The following is a 25417-nucleotide window of genomic DNA, read 5'->3' as shown; positions in this document are numbered from 1 at the left end:
CCCTAGAGCTCCTTGGCAGGAGGCATTTATCGACTGACAGAGGCCCCAGCACCCGCTGCCACAGTGTCCGACCCACGCTCTGATTAAATTTCATTAGGCAGCCAGGCCCACGCCTGATTAATCACTGTCTCCCCGGGAAGCCCTCCGCACCTCCTTCCTGGACGGTAGCACTCATTTGAAAGTGGCCCCTACCACACATTCCAACCCAAAGACCTTGGATCTGTGCTTGACCCCTCTGCTATCCCCCAGAGACTAAACAGTCAATGTTCTGTTCACCTGCACCTCAGAGAATTTCCTGTAGCCTTGTCTTTAAATATTCTTAAGATATTCTCTCTAATAGTGACCCCGAAAAGTGATTAATAAGGGGTTGGAGTGCAGCCATTGAAGCCAGCCAAAGATGTGCCAGGGTTCCCCTGGGTGACTGCATCTCCTCCAGAGGTGGGAAGAAAAGTCAGTTTTCACCTTCCAGCCTCTCTCGTGTTGTCTGAATTCCCTCATTTTTTGTCAGAGCAAAATCAGTTGCTGCAGAATAAGATGTCAGGTCCCATAATGGCTTCTCTGTGTCGCTTCATCAGTCTCTTTACAAGGACTGTATCCTCTTCCTTATCTTGAATGATAAACACGTCGCCTGACATGTGCTTTATATTTCTGGAGAGTCACTACCCTATGTCTCAGATTAGACTTTGCTCAATACACTCTGGTGTTGAGCAGATGGCAGTGGGTGTCAGCGCATATCCTGTGGACATGAGAACCTCTGTGGCCTGGGAATTTCCTAAAGTCAGCATATGCATCTCTTAGTCTTAGGGCTTTCTCCCAAGAGGCTAAAGCCTGCTCCATATACCTGGCCTCTGGTTGCAAATCCTAAGGCATTTCCTCTCCTTGCCAACAAATCTTATCCAGTTTTTATCCCTGCACCTTTGCCATAGGGTGGGATAACTTCATTGTGTGCTCTACATGATTTCCCAATTGCCCATGGTTGTGGCTGGTGGGATTATACAGTCTGAATTGACCCCTTCTGTTTCTTATCATACCTCCCCACTTACTTCTGATATTCCCTTTATCTTCCAAATAATTGGCTTGAACTCAAATCTTGTCTCAGGGTCTGCTGCTGGGAGATCCCAAACTAAGACAGAAGTGAGTTATTGCACTATCTCATAATTCAGAGGTCTCTGTCACCCACTTCCCATCTATAATGTGAAAAATGCTTTCACTCTAAAACCAACGTGGAGACTACACAGAGAGACAAGGATTGAAACAAAGGGGAAATGGTTTCCTTCTTTCCTTACTTCTTGCCTGTTCCTTGCTGCCTCCCTCAAGTATTTATCGAGCAAACTTAGAAGATGGAAATTCAGATCTCCAAAGAGCCAGGTAGGTGATGTTTATGTGTGAAGTGGGTATCAGACAATTGGGCATGATGGGGCCTGTGGCAAAATGTGTGTCTGGTAAAGGTCTCATCCTCCTCTTTTGTTTCCCTCTTTCCCTTTAATTTGGGGGGTGGGTACCGGGTAGGTACTCAGGGGCACTTGGCCACTGAGCCACATCACCAGCTCTGTTTTGTATTTTACTTAGAGACAGGGTCTCACTGAGTTGCTTAGTGCCTCACTTTTGCTGAGGCTGGCTTTGAACTCAACAAGCCTCCTGCCTCAGTTTCCTGATCTGCTGGGATTACAGGTGTGGGCCACCATGCCTGGCTCCTTTTCCTTTTTATTGTTACTCTGTTCATCAAACAGAAGATATGTGCAGGATGCCAAGATTAAAAAACAAACCTAAGAACGACAACTGTGTGATAGGTAATTATCAGACTTCACGTTTGGGTGGGTATGACTTTTGAGAGGTGGATCTTTCTTTTAGAATAGATGAAGCTACTAAAATAACCAGGAGGAAATCTTTGCTAGTGTCTGATACTGTCACAAAATTCCACAATACTGTCCCAAAAATGTCACCTTGAAGCAACGAAAGATTCATTCCCATAGTCTGGGGAAAAGTCAAATGAGAAATCATGTATTTTTCATCATATTCACTTTCCTTTCTAAAATATTTACATGCTGTCATCTGAAGATAAGCCGTAACAATTTTTTCTCTTAAGTTTTGGCGCATTTGACATGTTTTGCAGAACAATCCCACTTGAAAAGGCCTTTTTAGTTGCAGCTAGGGAGGCTACAGATGGAGGAGAGAGAAGTGCTCAGCACTGAGATGGGATGGGGAAGTTTGGAAGCTGGTGGAAAATGACAGCAGCCACCCAGGGGTGCTCTGCACAGGGTACCATCTGCATTATTAATGTGAACAGAGGGCACACGTCACCTGTTTGCCTAACTCTCTGAAGGTTTGGGGTGACAAAATGCCTTTCAGTGAAAATTCATGTCTATTGGATTTTCAAGGACTCTTTCCCATTCCTAACCGAGTTTCTGGGACCCTTGTATTGAAAGCCTAGGTATTGAATCTCCTAAGAGGTGAGGTCTTTGACTTATTTAGAAAAGTTGTCCTACACAGTCTTGGGGTAACTAGTGACTGGTTGGAAAACTTGCTATTTTGGGGAAACACAAGACTTATAGGGTCTCAGGTGTTTTTCCTCCAAGTTTTCCCCTTTCAAAGGGAATTTCTATCCCAATGAAGGCAAGGATGGCCTTTGCTTGTGGGGAGAACACATAACCAAGCCAATGGTATAATTTAAGGGAATCTGGGTATGGTTAACAACTAGGTCTCTGAAGGGGACATAAGGATCTTTAGCTATGGTGCTTGCAGATTTCCAGGTGTAATTCCAAGCTTCCAACGTGAGGTCAGCAGGAGCCAATTCCAGGACGGTGCATTGCTTGAACTCAGGAACTGAGTACCGTCTGCATTATTAGTTATAATTCAGGAACATGTCTCTCTCCTAGGATTACATCATGAATTTTTTTGGCATACTTATTCCTATGTTAGAGAATGGAGGAAGGCGCCCTCATGAGGTTCCAAAGGAGAAGGAAAAAAGCTGTCATTGGATCAACTGCCAACCATCTTGGTTAGAGAAGTGGAATCCAGGTGATATCAAGGTGAACTTGAAGAGTGACCAGGTCATTTCCATACTGCTAGAATTTGGCCATATTTCTTTCTTGACTGTCCCTTTGAAAGAAGTGTGTATTAGTTTTCTTTAGCCTTCTAGGGCTGCGGTAGTTAAGTACAACAACTTGGGTCACATAGACAGCAGGAATTAATTGCCTATTGGTTCTGGAAGTTAAAAGTCCAGCATTCAAGTGTCAGCATGGTTGGCTCCCTCTGAGGGCTGCAAAAAAGAATTTATTCCCTGCCCCTCCCTTGGCCTCTGGTGCTTTTTGGGCAATCTGTGGCATTTCTTGGTTTGTAGATGCACCACCCAGGCTCTGCCTTTATCTGGCATTCTCCTTAAGTACACGTTGTGTCTAAATTCCATCTTTTTCTTTAAAAAAATAAGGATACTAATAATATTCTTATTTCCAATAATATCCAATAATATCCTTATAACAATAATAATAAACTGGATTAAGATACCAATATGGGTGACCACCGACAGAAAAGGCCCAGTGGCCCGCAGAGGGGCAGAGCTGCCAACCACTCCTGCAAGGTAGGCGGGCCTGCGACCCACCGGCAGAAGAGGAGCAGCGTCCTGCTGAGAGGCAGAGCCGCGCCCTCCCCCCGCGCCTGCCAGGTAGGCGGAACTGTGACCACCGACAGAAAAGGCCCAGTGGCCCGCGGAGGGGCAGAGCTGCCAACCACTCCTGCAAGGTAGCCGGGCCTGCGACCTACCGGCAGAACAGGAGCAGCGGCCTGCTGAGAGGCAGAGCCGCCCCCTCCACCCCCACCCCCCGCCCGGGGCCTGCAAGGTAGACGGAACTGTGACCACCAACAGAACAGGACAGACCTGCAACTGACAAACAGAACAGGCCCAGTGGCCTGCGGAAGGGTAGAGCCACCCGCCCCCCCGCGCCTGCAAGGTAGGCGGACCTGCGACCCACTGGCAGAACAGCCCCAGAGGCCTGCAGAGGGGCAGTGCCGCTGCCTGCGCCTGCAAAGTAGGCAGAACTGCGACCACCGACAGAACAAGCCTAGTGGCCCGCAGAGGGACAGAGCCGCCGCCCGCGCCTGCAAGGTAGGCAGACCTGCTACCGACCGGCAGAAGAGGCCCAGCGGCCTGCCGGCATGGTAGGCACATTGCCCCAATTGGAGGAGGGGCAGAGCCGCCGCCCGCGCCTGCAAGGGAGACTTTGCAACTATACAAGAGCAATATAAATATATAGGGGGAAAATTCAATAGCACAAAGTTTCACCAAGCAGAAAGAAACGCGAACAGTATGAAGAGACAAGGAAAGAAAGGACCACAAGCAATGCAGGTCAACTCAACGTTAGAAGAGGTAATAGCTGCAGCAGATGGAATGTCAGATAAAGAATTCAGGATATACATGCTTCAGATGATCTGGAGTCTCAAGGAAGACATCAGACAGCAAAATCAGACAATGAAAGATCACTTCAACAATGAATTACATAAACAAATCAAGAAGCAAAAGATCAACTATACAGGGAGATAGAGGTTATAAAAAACAAACAGAAATCCTAGAAATGCAGGAAGCAATAAACCAACTTAAAAACTCAATTGAGAATACTACCAGCAGAGTAGAACACTTAGAAGATAGAACATCAGACAATGAAGATAAAGTATTTCAACTTGAAAAGAACATAGACAGCTCAGCAAGACTGTTAAGAAACCATGAGCAGAACATCCAAGAAATATGGGATAACATCAAGAGACCAAATTTAAGAGTCATTGGGATACAGGAAGGGACAGAGTTTCAAACCAAAGGAATGAGCAATCTATTCAATGAAATAATACGAGAAAACTTCCCAGACTTGAAGAATGAGACAGAATCCCAAATCCTAGAAGCCTACAGGACGCCGAATGTGCAAAATCATAAGAGATCCACACCTAGACACATTATAATGAAGATGCCCAACATACAGAATAAGGAGAGAATTTTAAAAGCTACAAGAGAAAGGAAGCAGATTACATTTAGGGGTAAGCCAATCAGGATAACAGCTGATCTTTCAACACAGACTCTGAAAGCTAGAAGATCCTGGAATAACATATTTCAAACACTGAAAGAAAATGGGTTCCAACCAAGAATTGTGTATCCAGCGAAATTAAGCTTCAGGATGGAAGATGAAATTAAAACCTTCCACGATAAACAAAAGTTAAAAGAATTTGCAGCTAGAAAACCATCTCTTCAAAACATCCTCGGCAAAACATTACAGGAAGAGGAAATGGAAAATAACAATGAAAACCAACAGTGGGAGGTAGGACAGTAAAGGGGGGAAAATAATCAAAGAGGAAAACAAACCATGTTTAGTAACATAAATAAACAAATATGGCTGGAAGAACAACACATATCTCAATAATAACCCTAAATGTTAATGGCTTAAACTCACCAATTAAGAGACACAGGCTAGTAGAATGGATCACAAAACAAGACCCAACAATATGCTGCCTACAGGAGACGCATTTGATAGGAAAAGACATACATAGGCTGAAGGTGAAAGGTTGGGAAAAATCATATCACTCATATGGACTTCGGAAACAAGCAGGTGTGTCCATACTCATATCAAATAAAATAGATTTCAAGCCAAAGTTAATCAAAAGGGATAAAGAGGGACACTACATACTGCTCAAGGGAACCATACACCAACAAGACATAACAATCATAAATATATATGCCCCTAACAATGGTGCAGCTATGTTCATCAAACAAACTCTTCTCAAGTTCAAGAGTCTAATAGACCACCATACAATAATCATGGGAGACTTCAACACACCTCTCTCGCCACTGGACAGATCTTCCAAACAAAAGTTGAATAAGGAAACTATAGAACTCAATAACACAATTAATAACCTAGACTTAATTGACATATATAGAATATACTACCCAACATCAAGCAGTTACACTTTTTTCTCAGCAGCACATGGATCCTTCTCAAAAATAGATCACATATTATGTCACAGGGCAACTCTTAGACAATATAAAGGAGTAGAGATAATACCATGCATCTTATCTGATCATAATGGAATGAAACTGAAAATCAACGATAAAAGAAGGAAGGAAAAAGCATACATCACTTGGAGAATGAACAATAGGTTACTGAATGATCAATGGGTTATAGAAGACATCAAGGAGGAAATTAAAAAATTCTTAGAGATAAATGAAAACACAGACACAACATATCGGAATCTATGGGACACATTGAAAGCAGTTCTAAGAGGAAAATTCATTGCGTGGAGTTCATTCCTTAAAAAAATAAAAAACCAACAAATAAATGATCTCATACTTCATCTCAAAATCCTAGAAAAAGAAGAGCAAAACAACAGCAAAAGAAGTAGAAGGCAAGAAATAATGAAAATCAGAGCTGAAATTAATGAAATCGAAACAAAAGAAACAATTGAAAAAATTGACAAAACTAAAAGTTGGTTCTTTGAAAAAATAAATAAAATCGACAGACCCTTAGCCATGCTAACGAAGAGAAGAAGAGAGAGAACTCAAATTACTAGCATACGGGATGAAAAAGGCAATATCACAACAGACACTTCAGAAATACAGAAGATAATTAGAAATTATTTTGAATCCTTATACTCCAATAAATTAGAAGATAGTGAAGGCATAGATAAATTTCTGAAGTCATATGATCTGCCCAGATTGAGTCAGGAGGATATAGACAACCTAAACAGACCAATATCAATTGAGGGAATAGAAGAAACCATCAAAAGACTACCAACTAAGAAAAGCCCAGGACCGGATGGGTATACAGCAGAGTTTTACAAAACCTTTAAAGAGGAACTAATACCAATACTTTTCAAGCTACTTCAGGAAATAGAAAAAGAGGGAGAACTTGCAAATTCATTCTACGAGGCCAACATCACCCTGATACCTAAACCAGACAAAGACACTTCAAAGAAAGAAAACTACAGACCAATATCTCTAATGAACCTAGATGCAAAAATCCTCAATAAAATTCTGGCGAATCGGATACAAAAACATATCCAAAAAATTGTGCACCATGATCAAATAGGATTCATCCCTGGGATGCAAGGCTGGTTCAATATACGAAAATCAATAAATGTTATTCACCACATCAATAGACTTAAAAATAAGAACCATATGATCATCTCGATAGATGCGGAAAAAGCATTCGACAAAGTACAGCATCCCTTTATGTTCAAAACTCTAGAAAAACTAGGGATAACAGGAACATACCTCAATATTGTAAAAGCAATCTATGCTAAGCCTCAGGCTAGCATCATTCTGAATGGAGAAAAATTGAAGGCATTCCCTCTAAAATCTGGAACAAGACAGGGATGCCCTCTCTCACCACTTCTGTTCAACATAGTTCTCGAAACACTGGCCAGAGCAATTAGACAGACGAAAGAAATTAAAGGCATCAAAATAGGAAAAGAAGAACTTAAATTATCACTATTTGCAGATGACATGATTCTATACCTAGCAGACCCAAAAGGGTCTACAAAGAAACTATTAGAGCTAATAAATGAATTCAGCAAAGTGGCAGGATATAAAATCAACACGCATAAATCAAAGGCATTCCTGTATATCAGCGACAAATCCTCTGAAATGAGGACAACCACTCCATTCACAATATCTTCAAAAAAAATAAAATACTTGGGAATCAACCTAACAAAAGAGGTGAAAGACTTATACAATGAAAACTACAGAACCCTAAAGAGAGAAATAGAAGAAGATCTTAGAAGATGGAAAAATATACCCTGTTCATGGATAGGCAGAACTAACATCATCAAAATGGCGATATTACCAAAAGTTCTCTATAGGTTTAATGCAATGCCAATCAAAATCCCAACGGCATTTCTTGTAGAAATAGAGAAAGCAATCATGAAATTCATATGGAAAAATAAAAGACCCAGAATAGCAAAAACAATGCTAAGCAGGAAGTGTGAATCAGGCGTTATAGCGATACCAGACTTCAAACTATACTACAGAGCAATAGTAACAAAAACAGCATGGTACTGGTACCAAAACAGGCGGGTGGACCAATGGTACAGAATAGAGGACACAGAGACCAATCCACAAAACTACAACTATCTTATATTTGATAAAGGGGCTAAAAGCATGCAATGGAGGAAGGATAGCATCTTCAACAAATGGTGCTGGGAAAACTGGAAATCCATATGCAACAAAATGAAACTGAATCCCTTTCTCTCGCCATGCACAAAAGTTAATTCAAAATGGATCAAGGAGCTTGATATCAAATCAGAGACACGCCGTCTGATAGAAGAAAAAGTTGGCTACGATCTACATACTGTGGGGTCGGGCTCCAAATTCCTCAATAGGACACCCATAGCACAAAAGTTAATAACTAGAATCAACAAATGGGACTTACTCAAACTAAAAAGTTTTTTCTCAGCAAAAGAAACAATAAGAGAGGTAAATAGGGAGCCTACATCCTGGGAACAAATCTTTACTCCTCACACTTCAGATAGAGCCCTAATATCCAGAGTATACAAAGAACTCAAAAAATTAGACAATAAAATAACAAACAACCCAATCAACAAATGGGCCAAGGACCTGAACAGACACTTCTTAGAGGAGGACATACAATCAATCAACAAGTACATGAAAAAATGCTCACCATCTCTAGCTGTCAGAGAAATGCAAATCAAAACCACCCTAAGATACCATCTCACTCCAGTAAGATTGGCAGCCATTATGAAGTCAAACAACAACAAGTGCTGGTGAGGATGTGGGGAAAAGGGTATACTTGTACATTGCTGGTGGGACTGCAAATTGGTGCAGCCAATTTGGAAAGCAGTATGGAGATTTCTTGGAAAGCTGGGAATGGAGCCACCATTTGACCCAGCTATTCCCCTTCTCTGTCTATTCCCTAAAGACCTAAAAAGAGCATGCTACAGGGACACTGCTACATCGATGTTCATAGCAGCACAATTCACAATAGCAAGACTGTGGAACCATCCTAGATGCCCTTCAATAGACGAATGGATAAAAAAAATGTGGCATTTATACACAATGGAGTATTACTCTGCATTAAAAAATGACAAAATCATAGAATTTGCAGGGAAATGGATGGCATTAGAGCAGATTATGCTAAGTGAAGCTAGCCAATCCCTAAAAAACAAATGCCAAATGTCTTCTTTGATATAAGGAGAGTAACTAAGAACAGAGTAGGGTTGAAGAGCATGAGAAGAAGATTAACATTAAACAGGGATGAGAGGTGGGAGGGAAAGGGAGAGAGAAGGGAAATTGCATGGAAATGGAAGGAGACCCTCAGGGTTATACAAAAGTACATACAAGAGGAAGTGAGGGGAAAGGGAAAAATAATACAAGGGGGACAAATGAATGACAGTAGAGGGGGCAGAGAGAGAAGAGGGGAGGGGAGGGGAGGGGAGGGGGGATAGTAGAGGATAGGAAAGGCAGCAGCAACACAACAGACACTAGTATGGCAATATGTAAATCAATGGATGTGTAACTGATGTGATTCTGCAATCTGTATATGGGGTAAAAATGGGAGCTCATAACCCACTTGAATCAAAGGGTGAAATATGATATATCAAGAACTATGTAATGTTTTGAATAACCAACAATAAAAAATTAAAAAAAAATAAAAATAAAACTTGACTCCTATCTCTCACCCTGTACAAATCAACTCAAAATGGATGGAAGACCTAAATGTAAAACTTGAAACTCTGAAACTCCTAGAAGAAAATGCAGGGGAAGCTCTTCAAGACATTGGTAAAGGGAACCATCTTCCGCATAAGACCCAGAAAGCACAGGAAACAAGCAAACATTGAAAAACAGGATTCCATCAAACTAAAAAAGCTTCTGCCCAGCAAAGGAAACACGGCCAGAGAGACCAGGAGCCCACAGAGGGGAGAAAACGTGTGCCAGCGATTCATCTGACAGAGGTGTAAAAAAAATCTAAAAAATAAAAAAGCAATCCAAATAAATTAAAAAAAAAAGATACCAATATGTTGGTTAAGGGTACCAATCATATTGGATCATACTCCAGTATGACCTCATCTTACTAATTACATCTGTTTCCAAAGAAGGTCATATTCTAAGGTGCTGGGGGTTAAGACTTCAATGTGTAAATATGGAGGTACACAATTCAACCCCATAACTGAAGGGGAACATATGGTCTTACATCTCTGTCCAGACCTTTGGAATAGTTCAATAGCACAGCAGAAGTTTCTCCATCAGAGGGCTGCAAAGACCACCTGAGTACAGATGACCACCATTGGATAATATCCAGAGTAGAAAAGAAAAAAGGGGGTTTTGGAAATCTTCCGACTGTCCAGTGACTTCAAGTTCTGCGGCTTTCCAACAGAATCATATTTCTTAGTTTTGAGCCTTGTCTGGAGGGAGGTGGATTGCTGGGAGCCATTAGCCAAATAGGTATGACAATTTCCTTGCCAGCGTACCCCATGTTGCTGACATGTTGCAGTGACATTGAATGTAGGTGACCTTGCTCAAGGACCAAGGCGGATTAGGGCTTTCCCGGTTTAGGTTCCAGGTTTAAGGTTTAAGATTATTCCTGCTGGGAATAGGGCGTATCCTGCTGCCTGAGTTCCCCTTGAGTTCTCACGGGATTCAGACAGTATTTTTTGGGAGACAGATGCCCAGTGGAGGTGGATTTGGGCAGAGAACGTGGATTTGGGCAGAGAACGTGGATTTCCCCAGAACGTGATTGTAGACGGCTGGTGTGAGTTCGGGAATAAAGAGTTGCTGTTTGAATCTACAAGCTGTGTGGTGGCTCGTGATTTTGTGCCCAGCCAGACTGTGGCAGTGGATGTGTCCCCTAATTTAGGGCCAAAATTTCCCTGAAAGCATTGGGGGCAAGGACTAGAGTTGAGGCTGATGGGTTGTAATGAGCATGGTTGCTGAGGGGCCATGTCTAGGTGGAACTATCACCTGAACGAAGCCTCAAGGAAGAGAAGAATGGATTGGAGAATGGGAGGCACACAGCCACAGCAAAACAGGTGGGGTGAGAGTGGCCCAGCTCTGTGACAGCAGAGTTGTGGATCTCCACACAGCCCTGTGCCTGGCATCCTGAGCCACGTTGGATCCAGAAGGTCCATCTGATCCCAGGTAGTTTGAGGACCTGCCCATATCATCCCACTGCCCTCATCCCTCCTTGAGCATCTTTACAAGAAATCCCTTTAGTGGACTTACCTGGTCCCCTGTTCCTGTTTGCACAGAGACAACCAGAGCATATGGTTTAGACCCCAAACCATCCATCTAACACATCACTTTGATGAGGAAATATCGTGACATTACTGCCAGAAGAATGTGTTGCCTCTACTGCCCCCTCGTGGGTTTAAAAAAGCCCTATCTTCGGATCTCAGGTTACAGGATATGGATCCCAAAGTTCGCTAAGAGCAATAGCTCCCAGACTTTAATACCAATGTTCAGATGCAGAGTTGGATGCATGGGGGGGGTGTGGGGAGGGGCTGACACTGCATTTCTCACACTCTTAAGTGGACCAGAGGCTGCACTCTAAGCTTTGTGTATCAAAACATCTTGCAAGGACATGGAGTTTAGTAACCAATGCTCAGGTCAAAGCCTTGTGGCACCTTAGACCCCAGGGATTATAGAGCAGAGACAGGAAATCCCCAATTCCTGACCCATTGAATCCACAAGCCTATAATTGTGGTGTTTTTGCCATGAAACTTTGGGGTGGTTGGCTAAGTGATTGGGACAAACACTTAGCATTTTCTGGCCATTTCCCAGCACCATGCGCTTGCATATTTATGTCATTTACACCTCACAGGGATCCCAATCCAGATCCCACGAGGGACTCCACATTATGACCATTTTATAGGTAAGAAAACAGGCTCAGCAACGTTAGGTCAGTTGTTGACAGATGCTCCAACACTGAGTGATGGAGTGGGCACTTGACCCCAGGAGGACTGGGCTCGTGTTCTGTCCTGGATCCTGGACTAGTGTCCTGCCTGGGGTGACTCCTGTCCTGAGGTCTCAGAGAAGGAGTCTCCTGTCCCTTAATATGCAGTTGTTGCCCCACATGTCATGGCTGGCCTCCTTCTAGGGCTCTGCCTTTGTCCCTTCTTTGCACTGTCCATTCCTGGGCTAATATCAGGTATCCATGGCTATAAAATTCACTGCTTGGACTTGCTGCTATGGGTGCATCATGGAGGCTGCTGCCCCCTGGATCCACCACCTAGTATGAGCTGAGACATTACTTCCGGTGGGTTGTGTCCACCAACCACTGAGTGTGGCGGGGTGCTATTGCAGGCCCCTTCCTAATTGAGATGGGCGATTTTGGTGTGAGGACCACCTGTTGGTCCAGTAGAAACCTCCTTAGTGCAGTGCTGCAGTCTGAGACCCTTCCTCTCCTGTTCTCTTTCCTTTCTCTTTCACAGGGATCAGGTCACACCACAGTGTGAGGCCTTCCGGCTTCCCACACTCCTCCCTTGCTGGGTCCTTCACAGTGTCCCCTTCAGAAAAATCTCCTGTATCACCAAACCTATTTTGGTGTCCATTTCTCACAGGGCCTGACCCAACACACAGGGTAACAGCCCATCTCTGCCCCCTGTCCTGCCTCCTCATCCACTGTCTTGCCACGGCTCCCTCACCCATCACACTCCCCCTTTGGAGTGGCCTGGGGCCTCGTTGTTACCTTGTTCACACCATCCGCCATGGCCTGAAGCGTGAGTTCTCGGGGCCCATCCACCGTCTTCCCATTGTCTGTGGGGCCCCAGCTGGCGCTATAGATGTCAATCAGCTGTGGCATGTGGCTGATGGAGGAGGCCTCGATGATGTCCGTCATAAATGGCTGGTCCAACATCCGTATACCTGTGGACAGGTGTGGGCAGAGAGAACTTTGGGCTTCGGTATGCCAGTTCTCAGGGGATATGGGATGGAGAAAAGCTGGGGTTCTGAGTATGGTTGGAAAAGTTGATGACCCTTGGTAAGTTGGGGAATGCTATGGAGTCCAAGGATCAACAAGGATGCACAGCTGGTCCCATATTTCCTTTTTAGATCTTGCTCATACCTTTCCTTATTTATTATTTGAAGAAAATTTTATTCCCCTAGCAAAATTTACTGGAATCCCTAATAGGGAGAAACCATATTCATTGAAGAGTTTCCTTAACGAGCCTATTTCCAAGTGGAGCTCAGCGTTCGGTGACTAGATGTTGACTGGGGCCAAGATTCAGAAAAGATATAAAACAACTGTGCAGGATAGAGGGCAAGGGTCAGAGGGAGGGTCAGAGACAATACCAGGGTGGGATTAGGAAAGAGAAATTCTCAGTTTCCTTGTCACTGAGAAGGGACATTGGGAAGGACAGAAACGTCGAGTGGGTATTTTAAGCTGGGCTGTTAATGGGGTATATGGTCTAACCTTCTCTTCTCCATGGCATTTGGTAAAGTAGCCGTTAACTCTCTGAAACCTTATAAGAGTGACTTCTTCTTTTTTTTAAATTAGATTTGTTCTTTTTAGTTACACATGACAGTAGAGTTTATTTTGACATATTTATACCAACATGGAGTATATCTTATTCTAATTAGGATCCCAGTCTTGTGGATATTCACTGTGTTGAGATTCACTGGGGTACATTCACATATGAACATGGAAAAGTCATGTCAGATTCATTCCACTGTCTTTCCTATTCCCATCCCTTCCCTATATTCCCCTTTGTCTAATCCATTGAACTTCTATTCTTCTCCACACCCCCACTTTTTGTGTGTTAGCATCCACATATCACAGGAACATCTGGCCTTTGATTTTTTTTTTTTGGATTGGCTTATTTCACTTAGCATGATAGTCTCTAATTCCATCCATTTACTGGCAAATATCATTCCTTTTGATGGCTGAGTAGCATTCCATTGTTACTGAGTAACATTCCATACACCATAGTTTCTTTATCCATTCATCTATTGATGGGCACCTAGGTTGGTTCCATAGCTTAGCTATTGTGAATTGATCTTCTATAAACATTGAAGTGGCTGCATCACTATAGGATGCTGGTTTTAAATCCTTTGGCTATATTCTGAGGAGTGGGATAACTGGGTCAATTGGTGATTCCATTCCTAGTTTTTTTTTTTTTTTTTTTTTTTAGGAATCTCCATAGTGCTTCAGGATTTAGGAGTGACTTCTTGCTGGGAAGTTGAAAAGGAGCAGGGTCTGCAGTCCAGGATTGTGTGGGGCAAACGTGAGCTGTGACAGGGACACGGGCAGAAAGGGTGAGGGCCACTTTTACTTCAGCTGCACCCATGGCTCACATGATTCCCGGGCCATCTACAAGAGATCTCTTCCAGGGTTAACTCACCAGCATTAAGGGAATGGGCCTTCTGATTGTCCATCACTACACTCAAAATGTTGCTGATTGGAGCCATATTGCTCTCTATAGGGCTTTGTCACCTGGGGACATGTCACTTGATCCACTATTCTGTGGAAAGGAGCCTTGAGTGCTGTGAAGCTGACTTAAGTCTTTCTACTCATGGGGGTAGCTGTGATTTGGATGTGTCCCCCACAGGTTCACATGCTGCAAGCTCGCTACCCAGTGTGGCAATGTGAGAGGTGGGGGGGACCTTTAAGAGGTGGGGCTTAAGGGAAGATGATCAGATCATGGAGGGTGCTGCTCTTTGAAGGGATTAATGCAATTCTTATAGCATACCAGTTGATTCCCATAAGAGTAAGTTGTTACTCTTGGTTTTCTTTTGGTCACCCTTGCATACACTCCTACATGATGCCATTATCATCAGAGGCTGAATTGAAGGGGCTGCCTGATTTTGTCCTTTAACCCTTCAAAATTGTGAGCAAATTTGTGCACTATCCAGTCTCAGGTATTTTATGATAGCAACAGAAAATGGACTAATACAAGGATTATGGAATGAAGAGGCTAGCTAAGCATAACCAAAATCTGGTTCCTGATATTATTACTCAAGGATATACTTTTTCAAACATCACCCTCTAGTATAGTATGCAAATCAACTTAAATAAGGACCACCCAATTTCTTCCAGGGCATGAGAAGTTGACATAAAATTGCTTTCTTTCTTAAGAGCTTACTACTTCTAGAGACTGAGACCGACGGTCTCTCTTTCCTTCTCAGTGAGGGTGTACCCCTTGTTCTTGGATTGCAATTTCCCTCAGTGTACTTTAACCCCCCCCCTCCCACCACAATTGCTTATTTGAATGTTTCTTATACCATCAGACAGCAAGGTCCTTGAGTGCAGGGAATGCATTTATTTTCTTCACTTCTATGTCCCTGGGGATCAGCATGATGCTTGGTATTTTATCTTAACCTTGACAAATATTTGGTGAATAAATGGTGTTATTACTTTATGTACTTTATTTTCTCCCCTGTAGAAATAACAGGCTCAGAAAGAACAAATAATAACAGGTCCAGATTGTTCATCCTCTACCATTAACCCATAATAAGTCAGGTCAATATTTTTGACAACAAGCATCCAATAGGTGTTAACATCCTTTTACTTGGAGGAAGCTTATCTAGAATAAACCTAGACTTTGATTTGAAACTTTTTGGAAATTAAGTTTTACAGTTCATCTTATAAGGAGATAGGAGGTTTAAAACTCTACATTTTTGCTTAGGATCCATCTCTATTTCATTTATTGAAAAAAATTAATGCAACAAAGATGGCCAATGGGCCACAGAATAAACTGACTAGTACAACTTTTACACAAAGTTGTACTCACTCTATGGAGAGTGCTGGGGGAGTAAACAGAGAGGGCAGTATTCATTTGCTTGGAAGGAGAATGCTCACATGCTCTTGAACTTGTCCAGTGACCAAAATAACCAGGACTGAACAGCTCAGCTCCATGAAAAAGTGAGAAAAATTCAACCCTGGCCAAAGTTGGCTCAATTGTCTGACCAGCTAACCAATGGCAGCCCTGCACCTTGCACACGCCTCCTCTTTGCAGCTCTTGTCCTTTGGCCTCTCATCACCCCCTTCATGCTGCACAAAAATATAGGAGCTGATGCATATTAATTTGCTGACTGCTTTAGCATTAAAGGAAGCAGAGGTTGGACTGGGAGACAGGCTCATTCATATTCTGGGGCCAGGTGCCTGACATTTCTTCTAATCGAGTTAAGCTCAGGAGGAATGAGCCATGCATTAATTGAATGAGATACGGTATTAATTTTGCAACCGATTGCACCATTAGCAGCCAGGATAGAGACTCAGGGTGACCCGAGGATTTTTAGGGAGGGCATCTTCTCTGTCCCTGGTTGCTCTAGGAGCTATGGGGTGTGGGATGGAGAGGAAGAGAAAGGGAGAGAGAGATGTCAAAGGAATTATGAGATTCAGTGTCTCTATGGCTGGAAAATGCTCTACTAGTGGATGTGGCTTGTTGCGGGGAGATAGACACAGAGTGTACATTCAGCATTTCTGTCCCACCCCAACCCCCAGGAAGGCCTGCACAGTACATTAATGGCAGAGGTGGCTCTTTTTGTCCCTCTTCCATTAATTTAGAGGTCTTACCTGCCTTCCTGATCAGCTTGTACATATGGCTGGCCCTGATACCCTGAGGGCTGGGTGGTCTAGTGGATTTGAGTTGAATCCTCTCTGTTCTGCTTCTACTATAAAGGGTATATTTGTACCCAACACCAGTGCATGCTACACCTGCCCACAAATCTCAGAGCTGATAATTGCCACCTTTTGTGCTCATGAATATTAGCCCTGGAGGCTAAGGAGCTGTGCATGCTCATTCAGGTTTTAAGATCTGAAAACTCACTTATCACTGTGCTTTCGGTGACTTTTATTGGGTTGTTTAAATACTCAGATAAAAAAGATGAGTGAACTTACTGAAGTGTCCAGAGATTCATTGGCCAATAATAATAAATAATAATAATAATAATAACATGAAAGCAATCTATTGCTGTTAGAGAATTTTGGGGGGTAGTTTGACAGAGATTGTTTGAGTGGTTTTCAAACTTTTAAAAAATTATTAAAAAGTTTTTAATTGACCCATAAAAGTTGAACATATTTATGAGGTCCATGTATGCATTGTGGAATGATCAAATCAGGGTAAGCCTATCGACCTCATCAAATATTTATCATTTCTTTGGGTTAAAACGTTGATTGAAAACCATCTCATTTTTCTCATATCATGAAGACACTGATTGAAAGCTTAAAACCAGAGTTTTTAAGCTCTGGAAGGCAGTTAAGTTCTCTTAACCAGGGCTGGGGCTGCCCTGAGAGTCTCTGCCAAAGCCCAGGATGGTGTTGAACTAGCTGTAGAGTCCCACTCTCAAGTGGCTTGCTACTCCTTCAGACCCAGTTACTCTCTGTCATGTTGCTTTATTCTGTTCATTGGGAAAATCATTATCTGGTACCATCTTGCATATTTACTCACTGTCCATGTCACCTAGTCTATGAGTTGGTATGGGTCAGGTACCTGGTCTGCAGGTTCACAGTGTATTCCATCACCAAGAACAGGAAGCCCCCATGTTAATTGTGGACTAAATAAATGGGCAGAAGACCGGAGGAAGCATCTCTCCCAAACTCTGTGCCATCTTGAGCTTTCAGAAGTATAAATTTGACAAATGGGCAGCAACGTTATTTGGAAAGTTCATTATTTATATTCGTTGTACCCTGATTTGGCTTAGTGAATTCTGAATAACACATTTTTAAATTTAATTTTTCCCCTCAATCACTTTGATTAAAGAGGCCAAACATGGGTTTAAAAGTTAAAAATAAAAAAGAAGAAAAGAATTAGTTTATTTTCTTAGAATGTTACTTGAATAAATGCATTTTCAAGCTAAAATATTAAAATTAATCTTTTTTCTTAAATGTATAAAATTAAAGAAGTGGGTAAAAAAATGCAAGTAAATTTTCATAAAATTGTTTTGAAATTGTTAAAACTTCCAGACTTCTAAGATTCTTGGGATATTCCTGGATGTTCAGATCAACGTTTATGGAGAAGGTACTCTTCAGGAGCCGAACTGGTTGGGATTCTTTCATCCCTGCCTGTGCAGTATCTAGAAGAGGTGGTAACAACTGTGTCTATGACAAGACACCAGAAACCAAAAGAACCCTGTTTTTTTTTTTTTTGATACTGGGGATCAAACCCAGGGGTGCTCTACCACTGAGCTGTACCCTCAGCCTTTTTTATTTTGAGACGGGGTCTCACTAAGTTGCCAAGGCTGGGCTCGATCTTGTGATCCTCCTGCTTCAGCCTCCCAAGTACCTGGGATTATAGGATGTACCACCGTGTCCATCAAGAGAGTCCATTTTAGGGAAGGTATTTCTAAGTCACATATGCCCAAAGGCAGGATAGATTTATCAGAAGGGAGTCAGTTTTCTATCACCAGAGATGTGCAGTTTCAGACTAATACAGCTATATCAGGAGAGTGGGGAGAATTTTTCCAAACATGGGTACTGGGTGCAAAATTATCTCCTAACTTACTGATATGTAGCCTCCATATTTCAATTTTGCTCTCAGTAATAAAAGAGGGGTAAAAGCACATAGTATATATGTTTTATAGGACATACAATAATATGTGATAGAATTATAAAGTGTTAAATTAGCAAAGGGTTTTCATTGTGCCTGACATACAGTAAAAGTGAACAGATGTGAATCGTCATCATCCTTAGTAGTAGTACCACTGTAATTGTTGTTATGCCAGCATCAGTGGATGTTTGAACTAAAGGATCTTTAGTGGTTTCAGGTCCCAAGATTTTGAGATTCTGAGGGGTTAGTGGAAAAGGTGAGCCCCTTCTCCTTCACTTTATTTTCAACACATGAATGACATGTGAGGTTGGTGGACGGTCTCGGTGCTCTGCTACCCTGGAGTGTCCTAGAGTACCGCATAAAGAGGTCACCATTCTGACTTCACTGCTGGACCCTGGACAGCTCCTACTAGAGTGGATGGTAGTGCTGTCCCCTAGGACATTCTCGTGATGCTCTTGAGAGGGAGAGAAAAGAGGGAGGAAGAAGAAGGCGCTAGTCTCCTTGGAACTGATCTGATTGGAAGAAAGTAGCAACAGTGAAAAGATGCTGGTAGGAGGAGATGTTTTTGCTTCCTGGGTTGAGATTCTGTGGGCTTTGGGTCCTTAGATCCTTAATCTCTTGACTCTGTTGATCTCATTCTTTCATTCAATGACTCCTTTCTACTGCTTGCTAATGGACTTACCCATGGGCCCTTCTTTCTTTTCCTGTCTTCTTTCTTCCTTGCTTCCCCTTGTTCAGCAAACAGGGGTTTGAGCATCTACTGTGAACCAGACCCTGATCTAGGTGCCGAGGTGAGAGCAAACATACATGCCCTGCCTTTGTGGAGACCATTGTCGGCTGGTGGCGAAGATATTAATTCCATAACTATGCATGGAATGTTAGTTCAACTGGATGAAAGAATACCTAGAGAATTGGTGAAACATTTTGGGTGTGTTGTGAGGGTGTTTCCAGAGGAGATTTGCATGTGAATCTGAGTGGGTTAAGTGGGGAAGATCTGTCTTCAATGTGGGCTGGTGCCATCTAACCCCTTGGGGAACCAGATGGAGCAAAAACAGGGGAAAGGCAAACTGAATTTTCTCTCTCCTGGAACTTGGATTCATTCTTCTTCTCCTGTCCGTGGACATTAGAATTCTAGGCTCTTTGGTTTTTGGATTCCAGGACGTATACCAACAGCCCCTGAGTTGTCAGGTCTTTGGACTTGGAATAAACCATGCTAGCAGTATTCCAAGATCTTTAGTTTGCACATGACCTGTCATTAAGACTGCTCAACCTCCATAAGCATGCGAGCCAATTCTCCCATACAAATTCCCTTTTGTCTATCTATCTATCTATCTATCCATCCATCCATCTACCTATATCTATCTATCTACCTATCCATCCACCTATATCTATCTATCTATCATCTATTATTGGTTCTATCTGTCTAGAAAACCCTGATTAATATAATGCATAAGAATATACAATATATGACAGCAGTGAACTCTGAGAAAGGAACATTTCAAAGTGCTTTTTACCAAGTGTAGATGAGGAAACTGGCCATAAGTGAGGTTGGAAGAAGCAGTGAGGGTCCTTAGAGCTGAAGGAGGCAGAGGAGGTAGCCAGGTAAAACACAGGGAGAGGCATTCTGGGCAGAGGAAAATACATATGCAAAAGTCCAGGAGGAGACTAATGGCTATAGTCTCTAATTTCTATTTGCTAGGAGGTTTTTATCTAAATTGTATTTACCCAAAGATTGACCCATGTATATATGGAAACTTAACAGAAAATGGAGGTAGTACCACAAATCACAGGGACAGGACGGATTGTTGCATGGATCATGTTGGAAACACTGGGTCACCATTTGGAGAAAAATAAAACTGGCAGCCCAGTTGGCACCACGTACAAGAGTAAACTCTGGTGTGGAAATTTGGGAAAAGGTATTTGCACCAATAAAAATGAGTCCAGGGCTGATATCAACCACATACCAAGAATGCCTGAAAATCAAAAAGAAAAAGACAGGAAACCCCTTTTGAAGATGGCAAAGCAGGCAACAAGAAGAGATGTTCAATGTTCTTTTCCCTTTTCTCCCCTCACAGGACTCATTTTTACAACTGCATTCCCATTCCTCTTTTTATTTCTGGACTAAGATCCAACAGCAGTTTAGCTTTACACTCTGTTTTTGAAGACAGGTTGAACAGAAACCTGAGAAGTGCTTCCACATTGCAGCAAGTGCCTCCCTGACTGAACATCTGGGAGACCGCCAGAGACTAGCAATGATCTTAAGTGACCACCAGGTGGCGCTTCAGCACTCCCCAGCTCAGCTCCGGAAAGGAAAGCGTCTCTGAAAGTTTTGCTCATTTTTAGTAAATAATGAAAAACCAGCTAACTTTTTGAACTGTTGGCCGGAATGAGTAAAGTATTCCCCTAGATTTGTAAGTGAGAGGAGGCTGAAACTCTGGCTTTGTTTGCAATTTTTGAGTAAATCTCTAGTACTTCCTCAACTCGAATTCATCTTGATTCTCCTGGGAGGGAGTTGATGCTGGATGCCCTAAAACAGAGCACAGGATGGGATGAGGGCATGCCCAGCCCTTGCACCTTTAGAACCAGTGTGAGTGGCTATGGAGGAGCAAAGCTGGGGTGAAGGGGGTGGAAAAAGGAACAAGGAGGTGCCTTTGCTTAAAGTCCTCGTGTGGCTGGGCACACTTTCTACTGCCTCTGTTCTTGCTTTCTGGAACCTCAGAGTGTTGTTGTGAGGCCTGAGCTATCCCAGGGTTGCACAGAATCTCAAGTTCTGTCTCTGAAGTAACAGACTGCACTCAGCAGGGGAGGCAGAGACTCCTCTGGCCATTAGGGTCCAGGGTCTTTCTGCCTGGAGGCATCCTAGGCCTAGCAAGTTCCAGTCACTCCTAGTAAGATGGACGTGAACAGGTGAAGGGGTTCCTCGCCCATGCACCATCCCCAGTCAACGAACCATGGGAGATGGTGAATCAACCCCCAGCCTCCTCACCTTGTATGGGGTGGGGACAGTTCTGAGGGGTGTTTGCCACAGTCCCTCAGAGGGTCACCTTCAGGACTGAGTCCCTGTTGTCCTGAAGACTGACAAGCTCATCAACCCACTCTGAGTTGGCTTCTTCCCTTCCTTGGCTGTTTTCCTTCCCCCCTTCTTCACTCTGGCTTCCTGAGATCACCTCCCAAACAAACTGCTTGCACCTGAATCATTGTGTTGGGTTTTGTTTTCAGACAATCCAAACAAAGAGAGCAGGAGAATTAGGTACATTTTGATGAGCAGCTCAGATGTTTTCAGAGTGTAAATAAGACAAAAGAAAAAGAAAAGGAGATCAGGAAAGAGACCTCCAAGTAGATTCAGAAAGCCACAAATTATCCCTAACACTGTTATTCGATAAATCCCTTTATTCACAGTAGTCAATCACCTTGGGTATGTGGAGTCTTTAAAACTATTTTGAAGATAATCAGAGTGAATAGGAAACTCAGGTTTGAATTTTTCCATTTCCTACAGTTCTGTCCAGAGAATAGAGAACCTACTGAGACTCCAATGCCACCCCAGGTGTGAGCCTCGTTCATAAAATATTAACCAAGAGATAATTTTTCCCCTGAGCTCATAATGGCTCCTGACATATTAATTGCTGCATTTTTGATGAACAGAAAATAAAAAAAGAGCTAAAACCCAATGGGTAAAGCTTCCTCTATTTACATTTCAGAAAACCTCTAGATGTATTCTTTTGTAAAATTCTGCACCCGGCTCAGGCAAGACTCTCAGCAAACAGTGTTGAAAGCCATTAATAGTGGGCTTGTGTAGGTTACATTTGCTTTATTTAGGGCCCTGGAAATGCAAGTGTCAGCAAAAGTAGGTTTATGGTTCCATTAAATTGCTAGGAAAAAAAAATATATCAAGACAGTTAAAAACAAAACAAAACACATACACACACAAGAAAGAAAAACAAGGTTGGGTGACTCAGCCTGAATAAATTAAGAACCAATTTGATGCAAAACATGGACTAAGCAAAGAGTCACTCTGTTTTTGTTGCTCATGAATCTCTCTCTCTCCCTTGCTCCTCTCCCCGCAAGTTTTTTTTTAGGTGTGGGTTAGGGGTGCTGGTATCACCACTCCTATTTCTTTTATTTTTGGTAGTGGGGATTGAACCCAGGGGTGCTTAACCACTGAGCTATATCCCCAGCCCTTTTACTTTTTAAATTTTGAGATAGGGTCTCATGAAGTTGCTAAGGGCCTTGCTAAGCCCACTCCTATTTCTAAAACTCCTGGAAAGAAGAAATTATTAAATGCCCAGCCCAAAGGAACTTCACACAAAGTTTTAGGCAGACTCTATCTCCTTAAAGATGAGAACCACTGCGCAAAACACTTGGAAGGGCTATGGTATCTTTATGAAAAATTTGTATGCACCTCCTTATAGTCTACAGGTCTATATTTGAATCTCATTAAAATGTGATTGATACTGACACAAAAGAATAGTAACTGTACACGTTCATTTATGCAACATTCAAAAACCGGAAATGACCAATTTCTGCTGTTAGAACACAAGACTGTGGTTATTTTGGGATGTATGGGTAATAACTGGGGTGGGGGTAAGAGAAGGGTTCTGGGGTTTGGTCATATTTTGTTTTTTGTTGGTTATATGTGTGTTGCAATTCTGAAAATTCACCATACTCTGTATTTATGATCTGCTCATTTGTCTGTATTTATCTTATGCTTCAGTTGAAAAATTTAAAGCATATTAATACTGCTGTGATGTTAAAAATAAAAAATAATTTGTTTTTCACTCTTGCTCAGTTTATGACTCCTAGCTCTCCTGCCCCAATGGTATATTTTTGCTGGGTCCTGCCAGGCTAGAGACCAGACAGTACTCTTTTCTGAGGCTGGCTGCCCAGCAAGGTGCCCACCCTTTGAGAGAGCCATCTTACCTGCAACCTTGGAGTTGTAGGCTACGCCAACCCCACAAATATTGTTGTTGGCTGCTGCTGAGACTTCTCCTGCACATCGGGTTCCGTGGCTGTGGGGAAAAAAAAAGAGACAAATTAGATATCTCTTTTGAAGAATTTAAAAATAAATTAGAGGGGCTGGGGCTGTGGCTCAGCAGTAGTGCACTCGCCTAGCATGTGTGAGGCACTGGGTTCAATTCTCAGCACCGCATATAAATACATAAAAAATAAAGTTCTATCAATAACTAAAAAAATATTAAAAAATAAATTAGAGAAGTTTTAGTTTTTTACTATATTTTTTATTACTGATTTTATACATAAGAATGTCCACTCTTACCATGCCTATTCAATATTGTATTTGAAAGTTAGCCAGAGCATTCAGGCAAGAGAAGGAAATTAAAGGGATACAAAAAGGAAGAGTCATCAAATTATCTCTACTGAGAAGACCCAAAAAACTCTACCAGAATATTTCTAAAGCTGATAAACAAATTCAGCAAAATAGCAGGATTAAAAAAAATCAACATGCAAAAATCAATAGCTTCTGGATGTATCAATAATGAAACTGTTGAAAAAGAAATCGGGAAAATAATTCCATTCACAATAGCCTAGAATAAAATAAAATAAATCTGAGAAAAAAAATCGACAAAAGTATTTGGTGGAGATTTCTTAAATTCTACCAGCTGGAGACAGTCGGGTTCTTTTTAAGGGTTCTGCTGGGGCCGAGCCAGCCTGTGGCCCACCCAATTTTCTGTCTGTATATCCTAACGTTCTCTTTCATCCTGCCCCTCTCTCCAGTGGCCTTCTTGACCCTGGGTTGTCTCCATCATAAAGAAGTTTCTGAGAACATTTTTAACCTTAACATTTGATCTTTGCTTTAAAATTTGAAGTATCTTCCTGCGGATAACACACAGGTTTCCTTAGAAATGGGACATAATATAAAACAGGTGTGTGCTTGTTGGAACGGCTCTGGTTTTTTTGAAGCACTAGGGTGGTGGGCCGGTGCTTATTTCCAGGGGTGTTTCAGTCCACAGGGATGTAATGCTGCCTATCCAAAGGGGCTAATGGTTACAGCTTCACTGGGTCTTAGCCTCCTTTGTTATATATTATGTGTATATATATATTTTATAAACATTTACACATTCATTATGTATATTTTGTGACTACATATAATATGTGAAATCTGCAGACATGCGTGCATGCATGCACACGCCCAAACACATACACACACAAACACATTTTCTTTCTCTATAGGAGCAACTGATAAGTCCTTCCTCCACAAAGGTTATTTATTTGGTGGATTCAAAATTCCCTTGGGAACAAGAATGAAATCCGTATATTTGTGTACACAGAGACCCTGTAGTCACTTGTGAAAAATCAGGTGCTGGGAGAATTCTCATCTACTTGACTTTCAGGTTTCTGTAAAACACATCTGAGATTCCGGGGAAGGCACTTGGTGTAACTTGGTGGGACAGTCTATTATAGATGTGTCTCTCATAGCTGCCATTTATTCCAAAAGCTGGAGAAAATGATAAAAAATCAGCATGGAAGCTCAGACATATGTATCTGATAAAATGAAATATATGTACACTTTATTTTGATTAATATACCCTTTAAGTGTACATATTTAAGTACATATTTGGGCTTATATCTGGTTGTAAATTTATGCTTATGTATTCATATGTAATATATATTATATATTCATCCATATATTATATATTTAAATATATGCTTATGACAAATACATATCATATGTAAAGTACATATATGTATATACTTTATATACCTGCACACATATAGTTTTGATGTTTCCTATTTATTTTATTTACTTTTTAATTGACATTATAATTGTACATACAGAGGGGATACTGGGTGATAATTTCATACAGTATACCATGGAATACAACATATAATGATTGAGTCAGCATTTCTTGCTTCTTAAACATTTATTATTCTTTTCCTGGAAAACCTTAACCTCCTCTCTTCCAGGTCTTTATAAATATACCATAAA

General features: G+C 42.0%; 1 protein-coding gene across 1 annotated transcript in view; it reads right to left on the bottom strand.

Annotated features, from left to right (window-relative positions):
- Nucleotides 1-25417, bottom strand: part of Pcsk2 (proprotein convertase subtilisin/kexin type 2) — a 270847-nt gene that overhangs the window by 27224 nt on the left and 218206 nt on the right. The window contains exons 7-8 of the mRNA XM_046438653.2: nt 23392-23480; nt 12678-12853 (exon numbers count right to left, since the gene is read on the bottom strand). Coding sequence (XP_046294609.1) covers nt 12678-12853; nt 23392-23480 — 265 coding nt within the window. The remainder of the gene's footprint in view (nt 1-12677; nt 12854-23391; nt 23481-25417) is intronic.

The sequence above is a fragment of the Marmota monax genome, unplaced genomic scaffold (assembly GCF_021218885.2).
Source record: "Marmota monax isolate L192 unplaced genomic scaffold, Marmota_monax_Labrador192_F-V1.1 WCK01_AAM20220418_F8-fsc00005, whole genome shotgun sequence".
Lineage (NCBI taxonomy): Eukaryota > Metazoa > Chordata > Mammalia > Rodentia > Sciuridae > Marmota > Marmota monax.
This window is presented reverse-complemented; position numbering and strand designations above follow the sequence as displayed.